This window comes from Mustela nivalis, assembly GCF_964662115.1.
Source record: "Mustela nivalis genome assembly, chromosome: 14".
NCBI lineage: Eukaryota > Metazoa > Chordata > Mammalia > Carnivora > Mustelidae > Mustela > Mustela nivalis.
The window spans coordinates 44,183,572-44,209,824 of record NC_139033.1 but is presented as its reverse complement, the minus strand read 5'-3'; the positions used below and the strand labels follow the sequence as shown (position 1 = coordinate 44,209,824).

Sequence of the window (26,253 nt, the reverse complement as noted above, 5' to 3'; positions counted from 1 at the left end):
ACACCCAGCTAGAGTCCGACACCCCTTCAGACCTCTCTCCCTCAGCACCTTGGCAGTGACTTAAGCTCCCAGAGCTCCCAGGGCCAGCCTCCCAGGGCTGTTGTGACAATCTGATACGAAGTGGCCAGGGGCCATGACCTGGCTTGTGCTACACATGCTGGTCTCCTCTCTCAGACATCTTGCTTGGGTTCTCCAACTTCTTGAAAACGCTACCCAATGCTACCCACCCCTTCTCCCCCCAGGGAAAAGAACAGTCTTGGGTCATGCCCATACCTAATGAGCATTTACTATGCCCGGGCCCAGGTGGAAGGGATCACATGACAACGCTATGAGGTTGCAGCCTGTTAGTGTCTTTATGCTGTGAAAGGGGGAAAAGAGGCACCGATCACTTGCCCAACAGAGCTGGAACTCCAGGCCAGAACAGTGGCCGACGTGAGCCGCAGTGGGCAGCTACCTCTGACCTCTGAGGTTACTGGCCCTCTCCAAATACTAGAGGAAGAAAATTAAGTGTCCTTCAGAACACGCTTTGGAAACATGATGCCTACTTCACATTTTACTTCACTACTTCCCTTTCAATGAGGACCCCGAGCGTGGGGTCCAAGCTCCTCTGCACCAAGCAGGGGAAGGAACTCTACGATCTTGGCCAAGTGGCTTGCCCTCCCCCAGAGGCTCAGTCTGACCCAACCCTAACTAATATGAAGGAGGCAAGGACACAACAGCCCCCCCACCCCAGGCTCTCCAGTCTCTGGCTACATTCTGTGATCCAAAGAAGTGCCCCATCAGTATGAACACAGGTTCCGTTTATTTTTACTACCTTCCGGAGAATAAGAAAATCACGCTGGGAAGCCTGGCACATTTTTGCATTTAATTTGCAACAATAAGACAAAACAAAATCAAATCAAAAGGGAAAAGAGATTTGAGCCAGATTTTGCAGTGTCCCTCTGTAAACCGGTTTCTTTTCTTTTTTTTTTTTTTAAGATTTTATTTATTTATTTGACAGAGATCACAAGTAGGCAGAGAGGCAGGCAGAGAGAGAGAGAGAGAGAGGGAAGCAGGCTTCCTGCAGAGCAGGGAGCCCGATGCGGGGCTCGATCCCAGGACCCTGAGATCATGACCCGAGCCGAAGGCAGCAGCCCAAACCACTGAGCCACCCAGGCGCCCCTAAACCGGTTTCTTTGTAAATGTGGGGAGGTACAAGCTGTGTGTGCTCTTTCATCGCTCACCGCTCTCAGGTAGAGGAGGATCGCCAGGGGAGGGTCTCCGCCCATATCACCACTTTGCTTCCCAATGTCTACCCAGGCCTGGCCCCCTCAAATTTCTCGCCATCACCTCTCTCCTCCTGCGAACTCCTGAGCTCACGGATTCAGCAGATCCTGCTTATCATCTAGGAGACTGAGAGCTGACTGTGCCTTACAACCAGTTCCTGAAACTAAAATGGATTCCTCTACCCTCCACTCCCCCAACGGGCCCCACCTGTGTCCCCCAAGGTCCCTCAAATGTCCAAGGCCAGCCCCCAGCCCAGGAGACCTCCCTAAGAGCAGTATTTGGCCGGCAGAGACTATAACTGAGGGCAGTGGCGGGCAGGGGAGGGAAGCCACACAAATCAAAAGCTCCCATCTGTCTCGCCAGCCGGGCTGACACGGCTTCCTGTGGCCCAGCCTTCAGCCATGCAAATTATAGCGTGTACCCGGCTGCCTGCCTTCTGAGGAGGCCCGCTCTGCCCAGCTCCAACAGGACTCAGAGGAAGGGTGGGGACTCCCAGCCCGGCCAACTCCATTCATAATATTTACAGTAAATGGGCCTCTGGCTGTTGAGTGTGTACCCAGGCTCCTCATTTCAAGTTCGAATCTCAAGACTCTTCCCCCCTCCATGGCGCACCCTGACGTTCCCACCGTGACCCACCCTCCCCCTAGAAAGGGCATTCACACACCTGCGTACACACAGCCCCCAGACCTGCACGGCACGTATCCGCCATGGTACCAGGTAGGACCCTGGTCACACTCCAAGACGACACAACAAGTGGGACCATCACCCAACAGGAAAATGTCCAAATCATTATCTCCAGGCTCACCCCCCACCCAGCCTCCCTCCTAGAGACCGACCAGAGATTACCCCCCACATTCCACATGTGGATTCCCAAGTGGGAAGGCATACATGAATCCGACCCAAGAATCAGCTCTTAAACGAGTAGAAAGTCCCTCCTCTTCTTCTCTGCACTGACCCCGTCTCTAAGTATGTGGGCTGCACCTTCAAACTCCGTAAGCATCTTCATAAAAATGGATGCATACGTCAACTGTTTTGAAGGACACGACCCCCAGAGGTACGAGGTACAGAACACTTCCCGCCTGGTTCTGCGGGTCTTGGGGCTCTGCAGGGAGCTGCTTTTGCTGTGGGGCCCTTTAATAAAAGCCCCATGCACAACAACCTCCAGTACCCCGAAAAGCAGCACAGTATTACAGGGCCCTGTCCCCCCCCACCTCCCCAAAGCTCCTGCTGGACTCCAGCTTTTCTAAAGGGTAGGAAAACCGTCGGAGACGTGGAAAAACACAGGGAGAAACAAAAGTCCTTTTCATCCCTCCCCTCCCCCAGCTCCCCTTGTTCCACAACAATTATGAAAACTGTTGGATGGGATGGCATTTGAACATTTACTGCATTCCGGCCAATAAATTCCAATGCAGGATCTGATGGAAAAGCCTCCCTCTCCGGCCAGCTCCTGGATCCCCGCCCCCATGCTCGCTCCCAGAGCCATCATTCCTCCTCTTTCTTTACAACCCGACACTGGGGCCTGGCCAGGCCCGGCCCGCACTGTACTCACAGGGAAAAACAACAGTACGACAGACTGGAGACAGTGTGCAGACTGGAAAAGTTAATCATTACTTCTGTCTACCTCTGTAATCTAATCTCTCTGGCTTTGACACACTTGCTGTTCACCCACCCCAGCCCTTTCACCCCCAAAGCACCCAGGGCCTCCCAGGCCTGGGGTGCCCGCCCCGTGAAAGAGGAATGAAGCCTCCCCCACCCTTGACTACCATGGCGAGGCCCCCAGAACCCACCAGAAATCGCCTGCCGCTCAGGGCTGTGTGCCCCACGTTTCATAGGACTCTGGGCCTCCCATACATTTGGGCTCCAAACTGGCTTGTATTACTTGTGGAGAACCAGGCCGCCCATCCCCTACCACCCCGGGACAGACTCGGCACCCCCACCCCTTGCGCTGGGGCTCCCCTTCAAAGCCATCTAGTTGCATCAGGGAGCAGGAGGGCTGATCTGAGTCCCCCGCCCCATGGCATCAGTCCGCAACAGACACATGGGCCAAGATGGCGCTGTCCTACAATGCTGCCCCAAAAACCAAACCCAGGGTTACCCCATGACCCAGAAATCCCACTTCTGAATGTGTATCCAGAAGAGTCCTGAAGAAATTAATGGCACACATGTTCACAGCAGCATTTTTCACAACAGCCAGAAAGTGGAAGCAACACAAGTGCGTCCACTGAAGGATGAATGAATGAAGATGTAGAGACACCTACACTAAGAAAGGACCGACACTGTGGCGCGGGCGAGGACACAGGCGAACCTTGAGGAGGTTCTGAGGCATGACATCAGCCAACCACAGAACGTCACGTGTGGGATGACTGCACTCCTATGTGATACCGAGCACAGTCAAATGCACCGAGACGGAAGGAGAAGGGGGCTGCCCAGAGCCGGGGGTGGGAGGCCGGCTGGGGGGTTAGGGTTTTGAGGGGACAGTTTCAGTTTGGGAAAGAGAAGTGGTCCTGGAGAAGGACAGTGGGGGAGGCTGCCCACAAGGTGACAGACTCGTGCCTCTGAGCTATGCACTTCAAAACGGTCACGATGGGAAATGTGGGGTGTATTTTGCCCAAACAGTTGGAAGGGAGGGGCACCTGGGTGGCTCAGTGAGTTAAGCATCTGCCTTCAGCTCAGGCCATGATCCCAGGGTCCTGGGACTGAGCCCCCACCCCCATTGAGCCCCACATCAGGCTCCCTGCTTCTCCCTTTCACACTCCCCTTGCTTGTGTTCCCTCTCTTGCCATCTTAACAAAACAAAAAAAGAAGTTGGAAGGGAAAGGAAAGGAGAGGGGAAGGGAGAAAGAGGAAAGAAAATAGACAAAACAGAAGAGAAGGCCCGACCTCTTTTAATACTTTCCGGTGCTCCGCATTCACCTGGAGGCCTTAAGTACAGGTGATTCATTGGTGGGCTTCCACCCATCACAAGCACAAAGGCCCCCTGAAAATGCATGCAAATTTTGGTATGCGTATGCATTTTTATGGGGAAGGATTCCTCAACTTTCACTCATTCTTGGGAGAATTTGCAAGCCAAGAAATGTGAAGAACCATCATGTTTTTATTCGCGCATGCAAGAGGCCGTTTTCTACCCAGCACCTCAGCAACAGGGGGTCTCATTACCTCCCCTCAAAATCCAAGAACCAAAGACCACACAGATCACAGGATGCTTTTTGCAAGTTCTGCAAGGGCACTTGGGAGAGACCAGTCCAACATCTTATTTTGCAGATGAGAAAAACTTGAGGCCCTGGAGGCCACCGGCCAGCAAAAAGCTCCACCTTCAGCCAGGAAAAGTCTGCCAGCCCCTAGAGACAGACACCTGGGGGGGAGTGCTCTCCCTCCCACTGTCATTCTCCAGGGCCCCTCCCAGGACTCCTGCATGCCCCCCACCACAGGCCTCCTCCCCCAGGCAACACCCCCCATCAGGGGTCTTCACTCTGACCCCACTGAGCTGGAGATGGGGCCCATCTATTTTTAAGAGCTGTACTGTGCACCCAAGCTCGCAGAAGACTCAAATGGTTCTTTCGCTCTGGGTTACTGATTAATGAGGGGGAGGGGCCCGTGCTGGCTGAGAGGCTGCCCAGGGGCTGGCCAAGGTTCCCTAGCACCTCCTGGAGACCCTTCCTGGCCTCCACGTTTCACTCTGCCTACTGCACAAGGAAGACGCTTTCAACTTATTAGGGGCCGGTGGAAGCTGGGGCGGGGGTGAACGGGACAGGGTGACAAAAGCAGCTTGTGACCTCTGAGAGGCAGACGCAGAAAGGTGCGTCCAGAGAGCACAGTCACCGCCCGGTGTCATATTGTTTCTGTTCCTGTTGAGCGGCCATCCCAAGTTCAAACTAAAAAGGCAATTCTGAAATGAACAAACCCGACAGCCACTAAACAGTCCCTGGCCAGCGAACTGGGCCTGTCTGCTGACAGGAACTCCCAGCCTGACAAGATGAAACCGGAGTGGAGATCAGTACTTTCCTTTCCTGCCCTGGATCAAACCTCACACCAAACCAGCTCTCAGACTGTTCGGGCCAGTGGGGTTCCACAGCAGAGCGAGAAGATCAATAGAGCGAGTGACCTCCACGAACGGAGCCCTCCGGCAGCCGGGGGCGGGGAGAGCGTGGAAACAAACACGCTCTGGTCACTGCCTGTTAGATCACCTCACACAACACCACCGCCGTGGGCCCGGACCCCCCCCCCCCCGCATGCTGCTGGCATCTCAGAATCGGCCTTGACCGGCAGATTTAAAATTAAAAAGCATGAGATGCATCCCTAAATGGGTGCATTCAGAACCAGAGTTCTAAAAGGAAAGTCAAGCTCTAGGGCTTTCAGATTGCCCCTGCACTGTGACTGTCCAGACATTAATACTATCTTCGGAGACATCAGTGTCTCTGTGGCCCTTCTCCCCCGCCCAGCCCCGCCCCGGGGCTATGGTCCCACAACCCAGCCAGGGCGTGGCTGGTCACCTCCCCCCACCACACCACACACCCAAGTACTATCAGAGTCTGGATTATAACTGTACCTCCTAATGCCACTGCTGTTATCTTAACCATCAAGGGGGGGATGGGGGAGGGGCTGGAGCGGGAGGAGACAGGCCTCTATTTATCCACCAGCTTTGTTTGATCTCAACTCTCAGCAGACCACACAACCAAAGCAGAGGCAAAAGCCATTGAGAGCAAAGCTCTGCCTACCCTGCGTGCTCAGACAATCCCTCCAGGGGCCCATCCCTGCACCTCTGCCTCGTCTTCCAACACCTCACCCCACCGCCCGCCTCCAGAGCCCAAGGGTCCTGGCTCATTCCGTCCCGTGGAAACCGCCTGAGAAGCTGCCCTCTATCTGTAGTCCGGACACAGCCGAATCCCGTTCCTGAGCCCTCTACCTCACTGACCCAAAAACACCTCCAGGAAAAATTTCTACCAGGGGCCCCCAAACTGCATCCTCCACACCTCACGGGGCCTAGCACATAGTAGGTACTCAATAAATCATCACTGAATGAACGAACCAGAGACCTGCTGGCTTCCTGAAGCGGCTGGGAACCCCCCACCCCACCCCAGCTTTACACCGGCCAGAGGGAGGTACAAGTGAACCTAGCTGGGAGGAGGAGCACCCCCTCCAGCCAGGGGTCAGCCAAAATGTCCAGGCCCCACTCCCAGTGCCTGGTGGGAAGAGAGAAGCCCCTGTCCTCAGCTACTTCCCAGCTAGCTGTGGCCGATCCACAGAGAGGGGTTTCCAAGCCAGGCGCCGGCCCGGCAACCTCTGTGGGCACACCACCTGCCCACAGCATTCTGCCTTGGCGTCCTGCTCTGTTTGGACAAGTTCCGCTCACCGAGTGTTCTCAACAATACTCTTACACACCCCACGGCTCTTGTTGTGTTATGAAAACAAAACAATGCACGCGAAGGGAAAAAAGCTGGGGTGCGGGGCAAGTGAGTGGGGAACCAGAGCGTGGCACACACGAATCTCCTTCGGGTCTCTATCCTAAAGGGGGCCCCTTCGCAGCACACGCTGGGGCACTGGCCTGTGTCACCCGAACAATGACATCATAAGGGGGAGGAGGGGGGCTCAGAAACCCAGAGATGAGTAAATGGAAACTTGTGTTTTTATACCCAAGGGACAATGTCCCACCTACTTCATACCGCCTGGGGCTGTGGCAAGCCCTCTTGCTGGGGGAAGCTTCTGGGTGACTGGTGGGCCCCATCACCCCCCTCCCCCACCACTCCTCAGGAGCGCCCCAGAAACGTAGTCTCAGAAGGTAAGGAATTCCTGCGGGTTGTGGGGTGGACACGGGGCTGGGCTCTATGGCTGGAAAAAAATCAAAACAGCCTGGACTCCCCACCTACCCCACGCCAGGTACCCATGTTAGGGGAAGGCAAGGCTGGGGTGGAGAGCTGCAGGCACGAGCAAATTCTTACCTACCACCCCCGACCAAAAAAAATAAGTTTTTTTTTTTTTTTCTTTTGCAAGTTAAAACTGAGCTAATGACACTGGGTGGGGCTCCGTGTTGAGGACCTCAAGCAGCCAAACCAAAATTTACTTCCAGCCAAGAGCTGCTTGGCCCCACCATTTGGGGAAGGAAACTGAAAAAAGTCATGAAAAGATTCTTTAGTGAACCAGGAAATAAGGCTGCAGTTAACATTTCAACTGAAGGTGACCCTTCTGGTCAAATATTTTTTTTAATAATAAAAATAACAAAGTTCTCAAACAGCCCCTTTCTTCAAGAAAATGGCCTAACAGTCCTCGTGGGAGTGGAAGGGGGGGTGTTGAAAACCCGAAGAAACAACACAACCACAACAACAAAAATTCAGGGCTGGCCTCCTCTTAGACACTACCTTTTGCGAACAACTTTTTTTTTTTCTTCTGGAGTTCTTCTTATAAAAGGAATGATGCAATTTCCTGTCTTATCCCAATATTTCCTGTTCACTTACAAGGTGAAAGTTATCACTGTTTTAAACTGTCCTGAACTCTACAAAAAGCTCCTTTTTCCATCCAGGGCCCCCATTCCTAGCACAAAATCTCCCCACCTTAGAAGGCAAACACCTTCTTTAGAGTTGGCTTCATTAAAATGTCTCCCAGCTCTGTGTGGCAGACAAAATCTCCCGGATCACAGCTTCCCTAACCCAGATCCCCAAGGACACCCCACAGGCAGACGTGGAAAGGGGCCGGGGGCAGCCCTAGCGTGTTTGGGTACAGCCGTCGCTGACCAAGTCAATGTTGCTTTCTTGGTATGTTAGCCACTAAATTGAGAACTGGACCTCAGCTGTTAATAATATCTTCCCGCTGAAAATAGCCCCAAGAGGAAGCCTCTCTGTGACAGTAGGCACCCGGCCAGACTCTGGGCTAGCCATTCAATCCCGCGCAAGGAAGATGGTAGGACCAGGAGTGACCTCCCAGTGGCCGTGATGTACAGTAACCTTTCACGAGGCTCCTGCAAAGGGAGGGCCCCCAGGGAAGTCACCGCCTCCCTCTGCAGCCCTATAAACCTCAGTGGGGATGTCACACAGACCAGGGGTCCCAAGCTTTGGGGGATGGGGACAGCCCCAGCATCATACTCAGTTTCCAATCCCCAGGCTGGCCAGGCAGTCGGGAACCAGGCTGGGCAGACCTGGGGGGAAAATACTATCTGAGACAGAGAGGACACCAGGGCACTCACTTCCCTTGCAAAAAGGTCAGGCTCGGAAAGAACCACAGGGAACTTTCCTGTCTCTCATTTCTGCAACCCACATGGAAAAGGGAAGGTCAAAAAAAAAAAAAAAAACAACACTGAGAAATGCCTGCTTCTCCCCACTTCTTCAGGGAGTTAAGAGTTAGAGAAGACAGGCCCATCCACGGGAGCCCCTCAACCTAGGAGACCTCAGAGGTATTATGGGAACAAGCGCTTGTCAACAGTAGCTCCCAGGTACCGAACACAAGTGTCTCCATTTTTATTCTCTGGAATCACCGTTCTTGATTATCCAAGTATCAGCATGCATTTAAAAGTGACCATAGGGGGATGCCTGGGTGGCTCAGTCGGTTCAGTCACTGCCTTCAGCTCAGGTCATGGTCCCAGGGTCCTAGGATAGAGTCCCACATCGGGCTCCTTGCTTGGTGGGGAGCCTGCTTCTCTCTCTGCCTCTGCCTACAACTCTGCCTGCTTCTGCACGCGCTCTCTCTCTCTGACAAGTAAATAAATAAAATCTTAAAAAAAAAAAAATGCTTTATAAAAAAAAAAAGTGACCATAGGTCACTACTTTTAAAAATTGGGGTAAAATACATGTAACATAAAATGTACCGTTAGTGACAGAGTGCATTCCCAGAGTTATGTAAGCATCAGCAATACGTACATGGTTCCAGAACATTCTTTTCGCCCCAAAAAGGGAACTCTGTCCCATGGGCCACTTTTACAATCTCATTAAAGGGCAGAATCAGCTGGAGGAAGGTGCCAAGTTAACACACCTTGTGAAGCTACTCATCAAGCAAAAATCCTATTTGAGAAGAGGTTCATTCAGTGAGATACTCAAATTCTTCGCTAGAGAGAATGACACCTGTGTGGCCACCAAGAGAAGGCACAAGAATCCACCCCCCCCCACCGCCGCCGCAGGAACACAGATCTCTCTGCCCCTCCTTCCCAGGGCTTCCTCAACCTGTCAGCACCTGGGGAGCTCCACATCCTAGAAGCCCACCTGCACACCATGATGCAGAAGATCCCAGGGTGTCTAACACGCAGGAAAGTCTGGGACCACCACCCTAGGCCTCGGGTCCCCCCCACCTGCTTTACAGTTGCCACTGTGGGTTCCAAGCCCAGACTGAAGCGAACGGCTCAGGCTGGCTGTCACGCCACACTGGCAAGAGCTGGATTTCGGGACAGCGACAGCAATAAATGCAAAAGCAGCCAAACTTGAGCAGGACTTTAGCATTTCTTCCCTTTCCGTTGTCCTACTGGCTTGGAGCTTGCCACAGAGCCTCCTCCCCCCCAACAGGTCTAGAAGTCCACCCTGCTACAGCCAGGCTCTGCTAAGGAAAGCTCGAAGGAGGGTGGTGAGATTTCACGTGCTAGACTACAGCCGGACAGGACCCTGGAAACTGGCCCTCACCTGGCCCTCTCCCCCTCTGTTGGGAGGCCCTGTTCTGCCTTGGTGACAGAATGCAGGAGGCTGCAGTTCTGGCCAGGAGAGCAGCCCAGATTTGCTCCAGAGAACTTCGTCTCCCTGCACTTAACCCCTGCCTGCCTACCTCATTCTTTCCGCGACAAAGGGGATTTCATGAATTAACCCACATCCAGGGCTGAGAGCATGGCCCCAAGCGTTGCAGACGCCTGAGCTGCTGTCCAGGACTGGTCTTCACGGGGGAGTGGGTATGCACCAGGTGAGCTGGTCCAGGCCCGACTCATTACCCTGGCATTTAGGGAGCTGTGGGCTGGGTCCCTAGAGATCCAGACTGTCTGGAGTGAGTAGGCAAGGAGTTCACTCACAGTCCCATGTGCTGGTACAGCGGACTGACTCTCCCCAGCGCCTGCTTGGATGAGCTCAGCCCTCCTTCTCCACCACCACCACCACCACCCCTGGCATTAGAGACCTCAGTGAAACCACAAGCTGCTTGTTCCCAGGCAGAGGAAAGAGACATGAAAAACAGACAGGCACCCAGGTCCAGATCCCCAGCGTGCCATCACCATTCCAAGCTGGACAGTAATAACTGTTCCCACGGAGCTGATGAACTTTGTTTAGAAACAAGATGGAATCATCTTTCCTAAGCTACTCGGTTTGAACCGAAGTTGACCATGGACTGAGCCAGAGCACATTTCCAGATTATATACAGCTAATTTTGACGACTTCCTTCTCTGTAGCGATCACAGTAGCCAGCAGCGATCAGAGACAAGGAAGGGACAAGCTCCAGGAGCGCCCACGGACCTAAGCACACTCCCATCACCCGTAAGTGGGAACGAGAAGCCATACATGGTCTTTGTTGGTTTGGGTTTTTTTTAAATACATGGCTCTTAAGGCCCTCCCCTGGGCTGGTGGGACCATGTCTCTCCGATAAGCAGGACTCTGAACAGCCAAGAGTTGGGGCTCCCTCAACCGCACTCCCAACCCCTCAAGACACATCAGAACCACATCAGCATTGCCCTCCACTTCCTTCCTTGAATTCCACGGTGGCATCTCTCTGGGAGTTTAAATAACTACGAACTGCTAGCCTCCAATCCCAGCCCCAACTAAGGCCAGCTCCAGACAGGAGTACGCACAGGGAGGAGGACGGAGGACGGGTCAACCGCCCAGAACCTGCAGGGGAGAGAGACGGTGCTCCTCTAACCCACCCAGGACAGGACAGATGAACTAAAGGAAAACCCCACAGCGAACTCCAGACAGAGACTGCAAAGATGGCAGCTTCTAGCACATGCTTTTGTATCACTGTACCACCAGTGATACAGGCAAAACTCTGGGAGCAAAATGCTCCCGCTTCCACCACCGGGCCAAACCCTAGAAGCTTCCCCTTTGCATCAGACCTCTCCCAGGCGGGTCCTCCCCAGGCCAGGACCTGGTCCAGCGTCAAGGGCCCACTCAGAAGCTCCATGCCTTTCAAAAGGCACCACACAAACAACTGAACTCGCGGCTGCCGAATCAGGGCCCAGAACCAATCCACAAAGCACCCCCCGCACTCCCAAAGCCCATCTCCTCGTGGAAAAGCTGCTCTGCCATCCACCTACCCCAGGTGAGAGGAAGGAACCCACGCCTCTCCCACAGCCTGCCTGGGGACCCCTGCCTGCTTATGCGCTGGTGCACAGTCGTCGATCTGTACGTCTGCAGCATGCACAAGCACACACACACACACACACACACACACACAAAACCATACACCAAGCAATCCATCTGTCTCAGAGAGCCGGCTGTCAGAAATGAAAGTACAATCTCCTGGAACCGAGTCCCAGCCTTCTAAAAATGTGCCGTTTTCCCAGACTGAGGAAACTTGCAGGGGTGGGGCGTGTTTCACTGCGAAGTCCCGAAGGCCTGGGCCCATCGCCTCCCCGGCCAGACCCAAGCTGCAAGGCTGGATTCCAAACGCAGGCAGCGGGCCTGCGCCCAGGGCTCCCAGCCACCCACTCCCCTTCCCCGCAGGAGAGGGAAGGGCCAGCCTCGGAGTCACCCCGGCAGTTCAGGAGGGGAATGCCTTTGAGCACACCCCCACCCCAACCTCCGAGGCACCACATTTTCACATGTGGCTGTTTTTTCTTTCCCTTCTTCCCTTGCCAAGAGAATCAAGCTCTGGCTCCCGCTCCCGACCTTCCTCCCACCCTAAACTGAGCCCCATTCATGAAGCCTGCTCTCAGCCAGGGCAGGACAGGAAGGAAAACAGCACACAGAGCCTGTGAAAGACACACTCACAGAGCTTATTTCAAGGGGGAGGAGGGGGCAGGTCCTGGCGGCCGCTTTCACCGCTCCCCACCTTGACTGCCCGCTTGCCGCCCCCTTCCCGAAGCAGGCTCCCACCCTCTAGCCTCTGCTGACCCCTTCCCTTGGGCAGCCTCGTCCCACTTGGCCATGGGCCCTGCCCCATTCAGCCACGCCACCACCACAGCCCCCACCAGCCTCATCCTCCAAGGTGGACACACCCAGGCCACCCCCCTCCCCTGATGGAAACATCAACTTGGGAAGGAGGAGGTTTGGGCTCCCTCCATCTCCCTCATCCTGGACCCGGGCCATTAAATCATCTTTTAGGAGGCACTCTCGCTCCGAAGGGCATAGCTCCGGGCTTTCTCCATGCCCATCACCTCCCCTCCTGACACCCCCAAACCACTGGGCACCAACCCAAAAAATCAAGTTTCTTCAATTTCCCCACACAACACATTATTAATAAACTGCTCCAACCCTGAACGGAAAGAAGAAAGAGCTCAAACTTTGAAGCCTTGGGAATTAGTAAATTAAGAGCTAAAATTCAAAACAAATGCTCTTTCATGTGGGGGCCCCCTGGTCTTTTTCCTTTTGCAGTTTGGTTAAACCATTGGATCCCTTCAGAGACAACCGCTCCTCCCTAGCAGCTCCTTAGTGATCTAAATGGTTGCAATTACCTTAGGGGGCAGCAGTTAAGTCACTGTTTTACCCACACACCCCTTCCCCCATTTGGGGAGGGCTTTGGGAACATGAAGTCAAGCGCCCACCCATCTCCGACGGGGCTGCCTGGGGCATGCTGTGCTGTTGTTTGGCTCTTGGGCCAAGGGAGGAGAAGCTTGGGCTGGTGTCGTCACTTCCCCCAGCAGAGGAGACAGACAAGATGTTATCAATGAGACAACCCTTCCGAAAAGCCCCCCCCCCTTTCAAAAGCTACCACTTCCCTTGCTTATTTCATGTGGTTCGAAGGAGCTGGGGCTCCTCCCTACACGTTCAAGATCTAAAAAATAATCCCATCTAACAACATCCTGAGTGTGTTCTTTTGCCCAGACCCTCTCCTCTTCCTGGCCTTCTTTCTTTCAGGAACTTTCTCCGTCTTAGAAAGCAGAGAAGACGCAGTTCACACGTTCCTGCAAATTGCCAAGTGTTCCCCGCTTCACCGCTCTGGTCCAGCCCCATCCTCAGGCCCGAAACCCCGCCCCCTCTCTGAGTCCCCCTCTCCTTCCTGCTCACTCCTCATTAGGAGCTTTGTGTAAACAAAACCCTCCTGTCCCAGACAACAGTCAGAGTATATTCTGCGCTGAAATAAAAACAAACAAGGGTCTTCCTAAAGGCGTCTTCCAAGCTCAGTTCCCGGGGAGAGCCTAGGAGGGTCTGGCCAGGATGAGCTGAGCATGACCGTGGCATGGAAGCAGCGTCTGACTCCCAGAAGTCACCCCACAGAAGGGGGTACACCACAGTACCCCCTTCCCGAGATAAATTCTACTGCTTCCATCCAAGCCGCCATGATCCTATACCAATGTCCCAAAGCAAGAAACGACAAATGCATGGAACTCTGTGGAATTTCTCCCCCACCCCCCCAACCCCCAGTCTACTTTGCCTCTTTGCTCTAGCGAGCTCTCAGAAAACCCAGTGACGCCATACTGGGGTGCAAAAATCAGGTGTAAATCGGATGTCTTCAGAAAAAGAGGAAAATGCTTCCCACTTACACTGCTCCTGAGTTTCTCCAAGTTTATGACTCTTCTGCCTCTCAAGGACAAGGATGCTCGGCTCCCCAGTGCCCCTCCCTCAATTCCGTGACCCTTCAGCACTGGCATTCCAGGCCCTCCAGCACACCCATGGACCCTGAGGAAAAGCTTCCCTCCCGGGTAAGCCCTCTGAGATCTACAGTCTGCAGGGCCTCCATCCTGTGACTCCCAGGCACAGATATGCCCTAAGCTAGACCGGGAATGGCAACTTTCAGAGGCATGGAGGACATCTATGCAGAATTCCCACCCGTTATCTCTCCAAGTTCCAGAAAGCTGGATCCATCCCTTTCAAGCTGCTCAATCATTAAGGACAAGTCGGAAAAAGATTTAAACCCATCAACTAATGAGACCCAAGTCAGCCAAGTACAACCCCCCTGAGCCAGTAGCTTCTTTCACAATAATCAGGAAACAGCACCCCGCCAGCCTGCAGCTGGCCCCCACTTCCTCATCCACGGAGCAGGCACAGGGGACTACAGAATGACCAGCTCAGGGGCCTAAGTCAACACGGATGCATCCAGTTTAAGCACATACAAGTGAGAATTAATCCCAAACCCGTGGGGACAGCATCAGGCCACCCCCATTCCTCCAGCATCCAGTCATTTCAAGAGGTCTTGAAACTGCCAGGAAAAATAAGGGGAAATGTCTCACCTGAAAGCCCCCCAGGGGCCAGATAATTCGTTCCCCCTGTTTCAGCGGAGGAAGGCACAGCATCTGGACAGTCCGCTGTGGATTTGAGAATGAAAGAGAAATAAATAAATACACAAATAAATAAAAACACCAAGATAAATTTTTAAGCACATTCTAAACAGCTTTAAAGAGAAACCACACATTCCAAGCAGCTGACTCCTGCTGCGACGCTGATTATTAACGGACTGCTCAGGCTTCGCTGCCCAGGGCAAGACAGACCACAGCAACTTGTCACCCGTCTGGGCTCCGGGCAGCCAGTTAATCATTGGTCAAGTCAGGCTCCATCACAGACTGGCTGGAAATTTCTCTTTTATTGCAAATCCCCCATTGAGAAAACCAGGTAGTTCCCAAGGTCAAAGAACGCCTGGGTTCTGTTCTCAACCCCCACAGCGGTCTGCCTACCAGCTATCGCTCGATCAAGGGTGAAGACTGCTCAGATCCTGGGGCCTCTCTGCCACTCCCACAGACCAGTCTCTCCCTCATCTTGTGAAAGATAAACTTCCCAGTTCTTTAGGACTTTTTCAAGACTGCCCTTGGGCTAAAAAAGTCCTTTTTTTTTTTTGGAATCTTATTTATTCCAGGCTCCCTGTCCACGCCTCGCTGAGCAGGGAGTCCAATGTGGGGCTCGATCCCAGGACCCTGGGATCACGACCTGAGCCAAAGGCAGACACTTAACCAACTGATCCACCTAGACCCCAGCTTTTCCCTTTATAAATGACGTGTAAGTAGTATGGGAAAGCATACACATCTCAGAACCACTCCGTGAATCCTACTCCTGTACATGCCTGCATAAAACCACCACCACCAGATCAGGACAGAGAACATCTCAAGGCTCACAGCTGGAGGGGAAATATTCTACCTCCTTCCAGGACTGGTCCAAACTCCTTGTCTCTAAAAACCTTCGCGGGCAGCCCCAGACCTGTAAGCCTCCCCCCACCCCCCACCCCCGCCTTCCCTGTCGGCTCCCATAAAATCTTTCTGGCACCCAGCACTTGGGAGTTCCCTTCTGCCGTCTTTGCTAATCGTTTCCCTTCAGATCCCACCTGTCCTAGCCAGACTAGAAGCTTCTCTTCAACATCTGTCACCCTCGGGTGCTCAGCACAGTGACCTGAATGTTCACGAGGATCATTAATGACAATTCTACCTGAGAAATAGACTCGACAGTCTCCCTCCAAGCAACTAAACAAACAAACAAACAAAAAGCTTCCAAACCACAACTAATTATGCCATGAAACAAAGATACACAAGACCCTGTAAGCTGTGTCACGCACCACTAACAATGCCAAACTTCCAGAGAGCCCTAGAAAAAGGCTAGCTCAGGAAAGAGGCTTCCTGGTGTCACCCAAGCACACAATTCCAGCCCCCCAACCACCCCAGGTGACCAGCAGCATGTCCCCGGGGTAGTGTCCTAACCAGCTTCCCACTGGATCCACTTGGCCAGATGGGCCAATAGAAGCCAAAGTCAAGAGCAGCCCGGAGGCAAGGAGCCCATCAACAGTCTCTATTCCCCTCCTCAAAGAAGAGGTGAGGGGCTGAGCAGGGCTTAACACAGGACCCCAAAACCACCACCTCTGGGTTTCTCCCACCTGCCCCTGCATTTCTCTTTGTGGCTGGAAGAACAACTTTTCAAAACTTCTCACCAGGGGAAGGGGGAGCGCAGGCGCCGCAGCAGTGGGCAGGAGAGAGAGCAAAAGACGGCGTGTAATCTCGTTTTATCAGGGTGAAGTGTAATTCCTAACAGGAATATACAGTTTTACAGGATACACTTAATCAAATGCAAAACAATAGGGGGAGCAGGAAATGGAGCTGCTTGTTAACTGGTGGAGACCCTACGCTTTCTAAACTACTTTAATGGCCTTCACCATGTTCTAGAGATAGGCCCTAGCTACCCACAAGCGGAAGACACACCTCCCCCACCCCCGTTAAAGATGACAACTGATCCACAGCCACGGGCCCCTGCTCTCCTTCAGTTTTGGCTGGCTCGGTCCCAGGGGCCAAGTGTGTTTCAAAGGAAGAGCCCAGCATCTCGTGGGGCAGAGCTGGGACCACATTCAGGGTGTCAGCCCCGCTCAGATCAAAGGTAAGCCAGGTCGGCACCGACAACCACAAGCGTTTTTATGAAATGGTGCTCTGCCCTTCTACAGAGCCTTTGATCTCAGGAGGGATTTACAAACATTAATTAAGCCTCCCTACCACCCCTGTGAAGTAGCAAAGTATACCTGTTCGACCCGCACCCAAGTAAACTGAGGCGTCCCTGACAGTCCAAGGGGCCACCCAGTGAGAGCTGGGCCATGCCCGAGAGCTCATCTCGCCCCTCCCAGAGCTCTCCCTCCCCCGGCATCCCCAGCCCCCGAAGGTAGTCAGGCCAAAAGTCCCAGCATCCAGCCTGACCTCGAGCTACACAGCCAGGGGCTCGCAGCTTGTAAAGGTCCAAGAGGCCACACACCTCCATCCCTCACCCACTAAAAATCTCCAGCAAGACAAACCTCCAAAGTTAGTGTCTCGGTCTCTGCCCTGTGTCACCACTCTCCAGAGCCCAGGCTGCACACGCGCACACACACACACACACACACACACACAAGTTCTAGGCCATTCCTGGCTCTCATCCATCGCTAAACATTACCAAGCACCCAGTTAAGTGCTGGGTTCTCTGGGAGGAAGACAGTCCTTAAAAGACGCTAACCTGGGGACCAGCCAAGGAACAAGCTGTTCAGAGGGTACAAGGTGAGGGAGCTGGAGATCCAACTTCTCTCACCAAGAGAATGATTCCTGGAGAGCCTGGATGCTCTGTCAACTTAGTTCTGAGCTTCGTTAAGGGGCACCAGAGCCAGAGGAGCTCCAACCCCGCTCCCTGCCAACCACAGCTGTACCCTCAATGCACCAGCTCTGCCCCCTATCACAAGCTCCATGAACCCTGGGGACAGCACAATCCATGGCATCAGAATCATTCACATTTTTAGACAGGCACATCACCAGGCCTGTAGAATGAATGAATGAACCAGTTAATGAGCCAATGAATGAATCATTTAACTCTTCACTCTTTGATCTAGATTTAAAGAGGTTCGGAAAAGTTAAAAGGCATGCGTTAAGAAGTAAAAACAGGGCTAGATCCCAGACTTCTCAACTACGTTTTGGAGGACTGATCCACCTAGTGGGTACCGATCACCTGGGTCCCCAGCCTACTCAAGTAGTTGTCTCCAGCAAGGACCCCCTCCCACCGCCCACCAGTCAAGCCCTCTCTGCACCATCAGATACAATCCGGAGGACACAGGGAGCGGAGCCCACAGAGCACTCCCCTCAGCAGGCCCAGGCCATAAATCAACTGCTACTCTGAAACAGCAGGTCCTTATCCCTTGTGGGAAGGGAGGGAGTCTTCTTGACTTCAAATAATCCCAAGTCCCAGCCATCTTGCCCCTAGGTTCAGTTAATGTCTCTTTCCCGGAAAATCCTGTTGGTTTGGGACCACCCGGCACCCACGTCTAGAAGCTACCCCAGGACGGCCTGAACCACAGCAAAATAGGAGCTCCCAGCTTTAAGCCCTGGAGTTTCTCCAAAGGCTGCAGAGGTACCAGGCCCCAAAGGCCTCTCTTCCCAAGCTGGAGACTTCCCAGAAGGGATTCTCTTAGCTGTGCGACTGGCTAAGATTTTAACAGTTGTCCATTGTAAAACCTTGTAACTGGTTCTCACCTAATCACCCAAGACCAAAAATCCAGCCTAGAGCTCAGACGCTTAAGAATGCAATGAGCTGATCTCAATTCCCCAGCCAAGTGTTCTCCTCCCCTGTGCAAAGTGTAGACAAAAACCTGGGGCAGCATCCCATCTGTGTGTGTGACTTCAAGGCCCGGGTCCCTGCCCTATCTCCAGCCCCACCATTCCCAGACCTGGCTACCCGCCAGGGTATGAAGACAATTCTTGGTTGGGGGGGGGGGGGGGGTTGCCCCTTTAACCACCTCCTGCCCCTACACAACAGCTCCTTTTTTCATTCTTTTGTTTTTGTTTTGTTTTGTTTTGTTTTAAACAAAACGTTTTTGGGTGAGTAACCAGCTGTTTGAGTTTCCGATTGGCAGGCTAATCACTTCCTATTGGCTGATCTTGAAAACTTTTCTCCCCCTTGGAAATGGCACACTCCTGTCTTTGTGGCTTCTCTGTTTACACACATTTTGCTACCTAATGTCAACACTTGCTAATGAATAAATCTATCACTCCACTCACAGAAAATGAAGTCCTGGCCTGACAAGAGGACTGCCTGCATCCATCCTATGAACGGATTTATCCTCATGTCCCTGCAGGAGACCCAAGACAACAAGACACCCTCCCTTTCTATGCTTTCAGGTTTCCACAAGCATTTATGGACCCCTAGTAATCTTTACTCCTGGGGCCAAGGTGAATGGTCTTTCTCTCCTTTATGGATCCCCTCCAGATGGGAAAGATGAAGTTAAAACCAGAACAGGGCAGAGATTGGCCCCTTGTAGGACGAACCTCACAAACACTGGGTCTCGATATCGAAGCCCAGCCAGAAGCCCAGCCAAGTTCCGTTCTAGAACAGAGCATCGTGGTGATGTTTGTTACAAATACACAAAGCCGGTTATCTCCTCATTAATGACCATTTATCTGGTGTTTTGTAAATCGAAAGCAAAATATCTCGGGCTTTGCAGGCAGTGGTTAGCCCAGCACCAGGCAGGCAGCAACGCCTCCCGACTTCAGGGAGCGGAGGAGTCCCGGGAGGGCTGGCTGCAGAGCACAGGCTTCGGTTACACCGTTCATTAAAGTATTTAATTTATGACAACGCCCCAGCAAAACTTTTAATTAGTGGGGGGAAAGGCCCAACGGCCAAAACTCATGAGGCGGAAGGACTTGTGGAATTCCAAGAGAGAACTGGGGCCCAACCCTTCACGTCTCCTGCGCCCAGAACCTTGGCCAAACAAAAACGTCACAAGGGTTGCAGTTTTCAGGTACCAGGACATGGGCCTGAAGGCCCAGGTTACACACAGTCCCTGCTTTTCAGGGGATGAATGCCTTCTCCCCTCACCGTGCAAGAAGGGGCTCGAGGACACTGGGGCCCATCCCTGCTGGCACTCCCGGGTCCCAGTTTTCGCTGCCCCCTGGCACTGTGTGCCCCAAGGGTGAGCCCCTGCCCAGCCAGCCAGCAGCTGAAAGCAGACGACCGCAATGGGGCTGTGCCAGTCTCAAATGGGCTTCCGCTCTGGCCCCGCGCCACCCAGTGACAAAGCAACAGGCAGGCAGAGCTATGCTAAAAACTCGTGTAGTCCCAAGAATTCTGAGAAAACCCAGGGACGAAGTGACTTCCAGGTGTCCTCTGCTTCTGTCGCCTTCACTTGTTTTTGTTTTGTTTTGTTTTATTTTAGAACGGAAAAGTGTCCCAACCTACGGGCACAGAGGCACAGTAACAGAAAAATCATTTCCCTGATAAAACATGTCTACTGGCCAGGAAGGAAGGCTTGTTTACAGATTTTCTAACCTCTTACTTTCAACCAAAGCCTTCCCTGCCCCTTTGAAACAGTCTTCCCTCTCCTCAAATTATCCATTCTTCTCACTGACTCTTCTGGCACTCACAAGGTCTGCATTTTCCCAGCAACCTGTCCTATTTGGCGCTGGAAGACACTCTGCGTGGATCAAATTCCACGTGTTAAAGCTGAGCCAACACTGGTGAGAGTGAAAATACGTTAAAAAAAAAAAAGTAACAAAACGTTAAGGAACACCTTTGCAAAAAAGAAAATCGAGATAGACATTCATTCACACACGCGCGCGCGCGCGCGCGCGCGCACACACACACACACACACACACACACACACACACACCCAACCCAGCCACAACAAAAACAGAAAAATCCACCAAACTTCCAACAGAGGAAGCCCAGAATCACCTCGGGGCAAGCCCAGCGCCTCCCCAGAGCCGCTGCCTCGACAGAACGATCCGCGGTCTAGAGCCTCCACGTCTAACTTAAGATAGGTAGGATATTTTTAAAATCATCCACTCACCAGTTGGTTTGAGAAAATCCATCGGGTATCTGGAGTAAGGAGGAGGGGGAGACTCTGGAATTAAAAAAGTAAGAGAAAATAAAGGCCGAGCCATGAGAGAGAGAGATAGAAACTTACGATAACAGAGGCATTCTTTCAGCCCAACTGTTTGTCTTAGCTGTGGGGGTTGGAGGCAGGGCCGCGAGGCGGTGATTGCCTTGATATTTAGCTGTCAGATAAACAAAAGAGGCCGCCTGGCGCCAGCCTCGGCGCTCCGCTCCTCCACGTCTGCAGCAGCCCCGCCGCCGCGCTCCGCCGGCCCGGCTGGAAAGCACCGGCTCGGCCCGGGCCGCGCACTTCACAGTTCACCGGGCGGGGGAGGGACAAAGCCCCCTCCCCTTCCCCAAACCCGACTCCGTCCTCCTGTCCGCCTGCCCGCCGGGGACGCCAATTCACCCCCGCCCCCGCCGCACACGCGCGCAGAAAACTCGGGGATCCCCTTTCCCAGCCCACCCGTGAGACGCGCCCCAAGTGCGCGGGCGAATTTGGGAGGATCTACGGGAGCCCGAGGCACATCCCCCGCGGCGCACAGAGACGTGGAGAAACGGGAAGCGGTGGAAAAGGCTGAAGGAGGCTGGGGTCTCAGAAGGGAGGCCGAGGCTTGGAGGAGCAGGGGACAGACCACCTTACAGTCAATTCTCTGCTTTACTGTACTGGAAGAAGGGAAAATGCTGGGGATACCCAACTTCTGACCACTGGCTCTTTTCCATTCTGACTGGCGGACTTGAGAGTGAGAAACCCAGCTGGGCCTCCCATCCTAACCCCCTCTGCCCCAAGACCCCAGGGCTGCGCGGCCAGGGAGGATCCCGACATGACTCTCCTTGTTTACTAAACGCACAGAGACTTCCAGCCTCTACAACTCGCTTCTCCCAACCTTCCTTGGCGGGCTTGGACAGAATCCAACTCGGCCACACACCTCAACGCTTTTCCGGGTGCATGGGAGGCGTGACCCCCACTTCTCTGTGCACCCCCAGCTGATGTGGAAATAAAAGCAACTCATTTTTAACCGCGTGCCTGGGAAAAATGTGCCTAGACAATGCCCTCAACCCACCTAGGGGCAGTAGAGCAAAAGAACCTGGAAGGGAACCCCCAGGAAATGCCCTTGCAGTTTCCCCGTGTCCTGTTCTCCACTTTTGTCCCCAAAATCTTCCCAGGAGAGAATGTACACCCTTCCCAACCAGCGCGCGCGCGCGCGCGCAAACACACACACGCCCCGGGGGGTTAGGGGGTTCTTCCACTTGTGCGCCAGCGGAAGGGAAGGGAGGGGGTGCGCGCAGATCAACTTCTTACCTAGTTCGCAGAGTCGGCTAAGGTGATGGGGGTTGCAGCACACCAGCTCGGGGTTGATCTTCCCGTAAGATTCACAGCAACACAGCCTCTTGACTTCCGAGGAATGCCTGAGATCCGGCCACCTGAACACTTTGCACAGCAGGAGGGGGAGCGAGTAGGACGAGGGCGGCTGCGCGGGCTGCGAGCCGGCGGGCGCCCCCAGGCCCAGCCTGCAGTCCAGGCGGCCGGGCAGCAGGAGGCACGCGGTGCGCGTACCGCCGCGGGACTCCACGGCCTGGAGCAGCAGCTCCAACTGCCGTTCCTTCAGTTTCTTGAGCACCGAGTGCGTGAGCGCCTTCAGATCCGCCTCGGCGCCCCCGGCCGCGCCGGCGCCCGTGGCTGGGGGGTGGGGATGGTGGTGACCTTTGGCACCTCGGACCGCCTTGCCCAGGCAGCAGCCAGCCCTGCCAGCGCCGCCGCCACCGGCCCCATGTGCCCGGCCGTCCGTCGCCCCTTCTCCCCGCAGCTCGCCGCCTCCTCCGCCTCCCCCCGCGCCCTCCTCCTCGTCCTCGCCGCCGGGCGCACGGCTCCTCCAGAGACGCCGGACGAGCGTAGATCGTTTGGTCCTGAACATGCGGGGCGAGGAGGCGAGGAGAAAAGTCGTTTGCCGGCTAAGGAGCGAACATGACCTCCGCACACCATGAAGAAGTCGGGCGCCGAGTTGGGGCAGCAGGCGCAGTCGATAGCAGCAGCAGCAGGGGCCCGGGCAGGAGCGGCGGCGGCCCGAGGGGCGCTCCGTGGCATGCGCCAGTCTCCCGGAGACCGGGGCGCGCGCGGGGGCCCGGGGGCGCCCGCCGGGGCTCGGGGGCCTGCGCTCTGGCTGCCCCACCCCGCGCGGCCCGCGCGGTGCGCGGCTCTCGGGCCCCGGAGCACCCCGGAGGAACGCGGCCGCCGCTTCCCTGGGGGCGGCGAAGCCTACCCCAGTCGGCGCCTCCCAAAAAAGAGGCCCCCCCGCAGCGGCTCCCGAGAGTCGGGCTCGCCAGCCTCGGCTTCCTACATGGAAGATCCGCGGGGGCAAAAAACGAAAGGCGTTCGGCTGGGCTGCTGGAGGGAAGAAAAAGCCTCTTTCCCCCTTGCTAAGCAACTTAATTTGGGGGTGGGGAGAACAAGCAATTAAAAAAAAAAAAAAAAAGCAGGCACGCGATTTATTTTTTTCCTCTATATCCTTAGTAACCGGATCTCCTCGAATTCCGTGCACACGAAGACTCGGGGGAGGGGGCCGAGTGGACTTCACCCCGCATGAGATGTCTGGCGAAATAGGAAGGCTCTCAAAAACCTAAGAACCAAATATGCAAAGCCCAAAATGAAAAACACCACCTCCTCGCACCCCCGGAGGTCTGGGGGCGTCCGGCTGGAGCTAAGGTTTAAAAAAAGAAATGTTTACAAAGTAGAACAAGACGTTTGAGGGGTGGAAAAAAAACGTATCCACGAGTTACATCCCCCTTTTTTCCTTACAGAGCCCCGCTGGTCTTCCTCTCCTTTTCTTCTGCCAAGAAAAAAAAAAAAAATCGTATATTTTTTTAATCCACAGAAAGCTCTGGGTAGGCTGCTTCAATCCGCGGCATCTGGGTGTTTCAGGGGAGTCTGGTCTTTCCTCCTGCGCTCCCGGGGGCCCCGGTCCTCGGCGGGGACTTCCTCGGGGCTGGCGGGGGCGCAGGGGCAGAAGATGCTGCTGCTGCGGCGGCGGCGGCGGCGGCGGCTGCGCCCGGCGGGGCTGACAGCGCGGGGGAGGGCGGCGCGGCGGCGGCGGTGGGCCCCTGGCGGGTCGCGCGCTCTCGCCCTCCTGGGCGCAAGCTGTTCACTGACGCGGGGGCCGCCGGCGCCCCCTCCCCTAGCCGCGCCTGGCCGCCGGGACTCCCCGCAGGAGCTGCTCGCCCCGACCCAGCTGCGGCGGCAAGGAGGCCCGGGTGTCCTCACGCCGCCTCCTCCACCGAGACTCTCCTCGTCGCGCCCGGGAGCCTCCTTGTCCCCCGTCCGCCCTCTCCTGGCGCTCGGGTCCTTCTGCCGCCGCCGGGGGCTCGCCGCGCCCCACTCAGGGTCTCCGGGGCCGGACGCTCGGCAGCTCGGCGCCGGCGGGCTGGCTCTGTCTCGGGCAGCTCTCTCCCGCGCGGCGAGCGGACCGAGCACGGCGCCCGGCTGGCTCGGCTGGCGCGGCTTGGGGACAGGGTGCTCCGTGCGCCGAGCGAGTGAGCGAGTGTGCCCGCGGCTCGCTGCCTCCCGCAAGGCCTCCCGCCCCCGCCCCCTTCCCTCCCCCTTCCCTCCCCCTTCGCTCCCCCGCCCCCAGCCGCCGCCACCGCCGCCGCCGCCTCCTCCCCGCCCCCCGCTCCCCCCCCCTCGGGCCCTCTGCTCTGCTGGTTCCACTGCGCAGTGGCGCGCCCGGCTCCGGCCTCGTCACGTGGCCGTCTAGACACCCTGTCGCTTTAAAAAAAAAAAAAAAAGCGATTGTGTTTCGCAAACAACAGATCGGGTTTCTAAAAGCTATTTCTCCCCCCGCCCCCCCGTCACCGCCACCCCCTCCCCAGCCTGCAGAAGGGGGACCATGGAGAGGGGGGTGGGTAAAGGTGGGGAGCCTTGCAGCTCCCAGAATCGATTAGCCCTGGCAGGATCAGAGAAGAAACGGAAGACCCGACAGCACCGAGCGGGCTTCGCCGGCAGGTTTTGGAGCGGAACGAACCGGTCGGTGGCCCGATTTAGACCCAGCCCGGGAAGCTCAGCGGTGGCTGTCCCGCGCGCGCTCGCCCTAGCGCTTCATTCATTCGTTTTGTTTTAAAGGCCCTGGCGGCGGATCCTCTGGCCGCGCGGGAGGGAAGGGGGAGGAGAGCGCTGTCTCCGTTCAGAAGACATTTACACCGGACTGGACCCAGGCCCTGGGAAGTGTGCGCTGGAGGGAACAGCCGGGCCGCCGAGGGCGGGGAGGCGGCGCGAATGTGACCTCAGCGGCGGCCGCGCGCTCCCTCCCGCCCTCTCCCGCTCCGGGCTCGGGTTTCTAGGACTGCCTGGAGAAGTGTGTCTTGTGCACAGCTCTGGAATGCATTTGGCAGGCTGACGGGCTGCGAGGGGCAGCATCCAGGCTGGAGAAGGGGCCGGGGGGGGGGGGCGCTCTCCAGCCCGCCGCGGGCAGGTTTCCTCCGGAGCCCGGAAGACCTCCGGCACCCCGCCTCCCGGCGCGGGAAGGTTACCTTTCCTAGCCGACCTGCCTGGGGCATGCATATGCATGCGGGGCCTGTTTCTGAGCCCTTCTCGGCCCCGAAGCTTTCAAGGTGCTTAGGGTCATAGAGTTTATCGCCTGACCCCCTGTTCGGGAGAAGCACAGACCCAGCTGGCCGGGTACTGCAAGGAAATGGGTAAGGCCTCCGAACGCACAGGACCAAGATGCGTTTATTTCGTGAAAGCTGATGGTACTGAAGCGAAATGATTTAAATATATACACATCACTATTGACGAGGCCACTAGTTGGCATGGTGATCTAACCTCACAAATTATTCAGTGAAATAAAAAAATTTTAAAGTCATTTACAATTGTACTATCAGGACAATAATAAAACTCATGGGGATGAGATGAACGACGAATCTTTATAAAAAGTAAAACGTACTATTTTCATTATCCCAGCTAAATTATACGTTCTTAGAAGGAAAAGGGATAAATAGCTTTACAACCCCTTCCCGTCCAGCAACTTCAGAGGCCCATGATTTACCATACATCCTTAGTGAACATTTAGGAATCAATTCAGGACAACACAAAGGGGCATTTGGATCACTCCCCCCAAATCTAACAAAAGCACCTTTGGAGGTAAAAATGTGAGAGAAAATCAGCGACATCGATTACAGGATCATCTCCAGGGAAGGGAGTCCTGAAGCTTATTCACGGTCGCAGAAATGTATGCAGGAGAGAGCAGAGCTGGCATTTTAAACATTTACTTTGAAAGGCCACATAGCTGCAGTTGCATAAGATCATAATTTTATTGTAAATAAAAATGTTTCCTATTGAAAATGGCACTGAGACTGTGGGGGTGGGGGGTAACTTTGTAAAGAAGCACCTTGCAAAGACACCAGCCCAGAAGGACCTGGTTAGAGGGGAGGTTTGGCTCTGGGTGATCCTATCATCACACGTGGGAAAGACAAAAGAGACAGAAACCAGATTTCTGGGAAATGTATAATATAACTCATCTTAGAAGGGCTTCTTAAGAATCCCAGACTGGAAGTCAGAAAACCTGGTTCCAGGCTGGGGCTCTGCCCTCCTTGTGCAATAACTTGCACCAGTGGGGATCCTCACGTTCAACTTAGACTTGGCAGGGATTAAAAAGC

General features: G+C 54.8%; 1 protein-coding gene across 1 annotated transcript in view; it reads right to left on the bottom strand.

Moving 5' to 3' along the window:
- The window catches only part of SMAD7 (SMAD family member 7), a 31,790-nt gene extending 7,617 nt beyond the window's left edge, over positions 1–24,173 (bottom strand). The window contains exons 1-3 of the mRNA XM_082699268.1: positions 21,911–24,173; positions 20,582–20,635; positions 14,543–14,617 (exon numbers count right to left, since the gene is read on the bottom strand). Of these exons, the coding sequence (XP_082555394.1) occupies positions 14,543–14,617; positions 20,582–20,635; positions 21,911–22,523 (742 nt within the window). The 5' untranslated portion in view covers positions 22,524–24,173. The remainder of the gene's footprint in view (positions 1–14,542; positions 14,618–20,581; positions 20,636–21,910) is intronic.
- Positions 24,174–26,253: the final 2,080 nt, after the last annotated feature.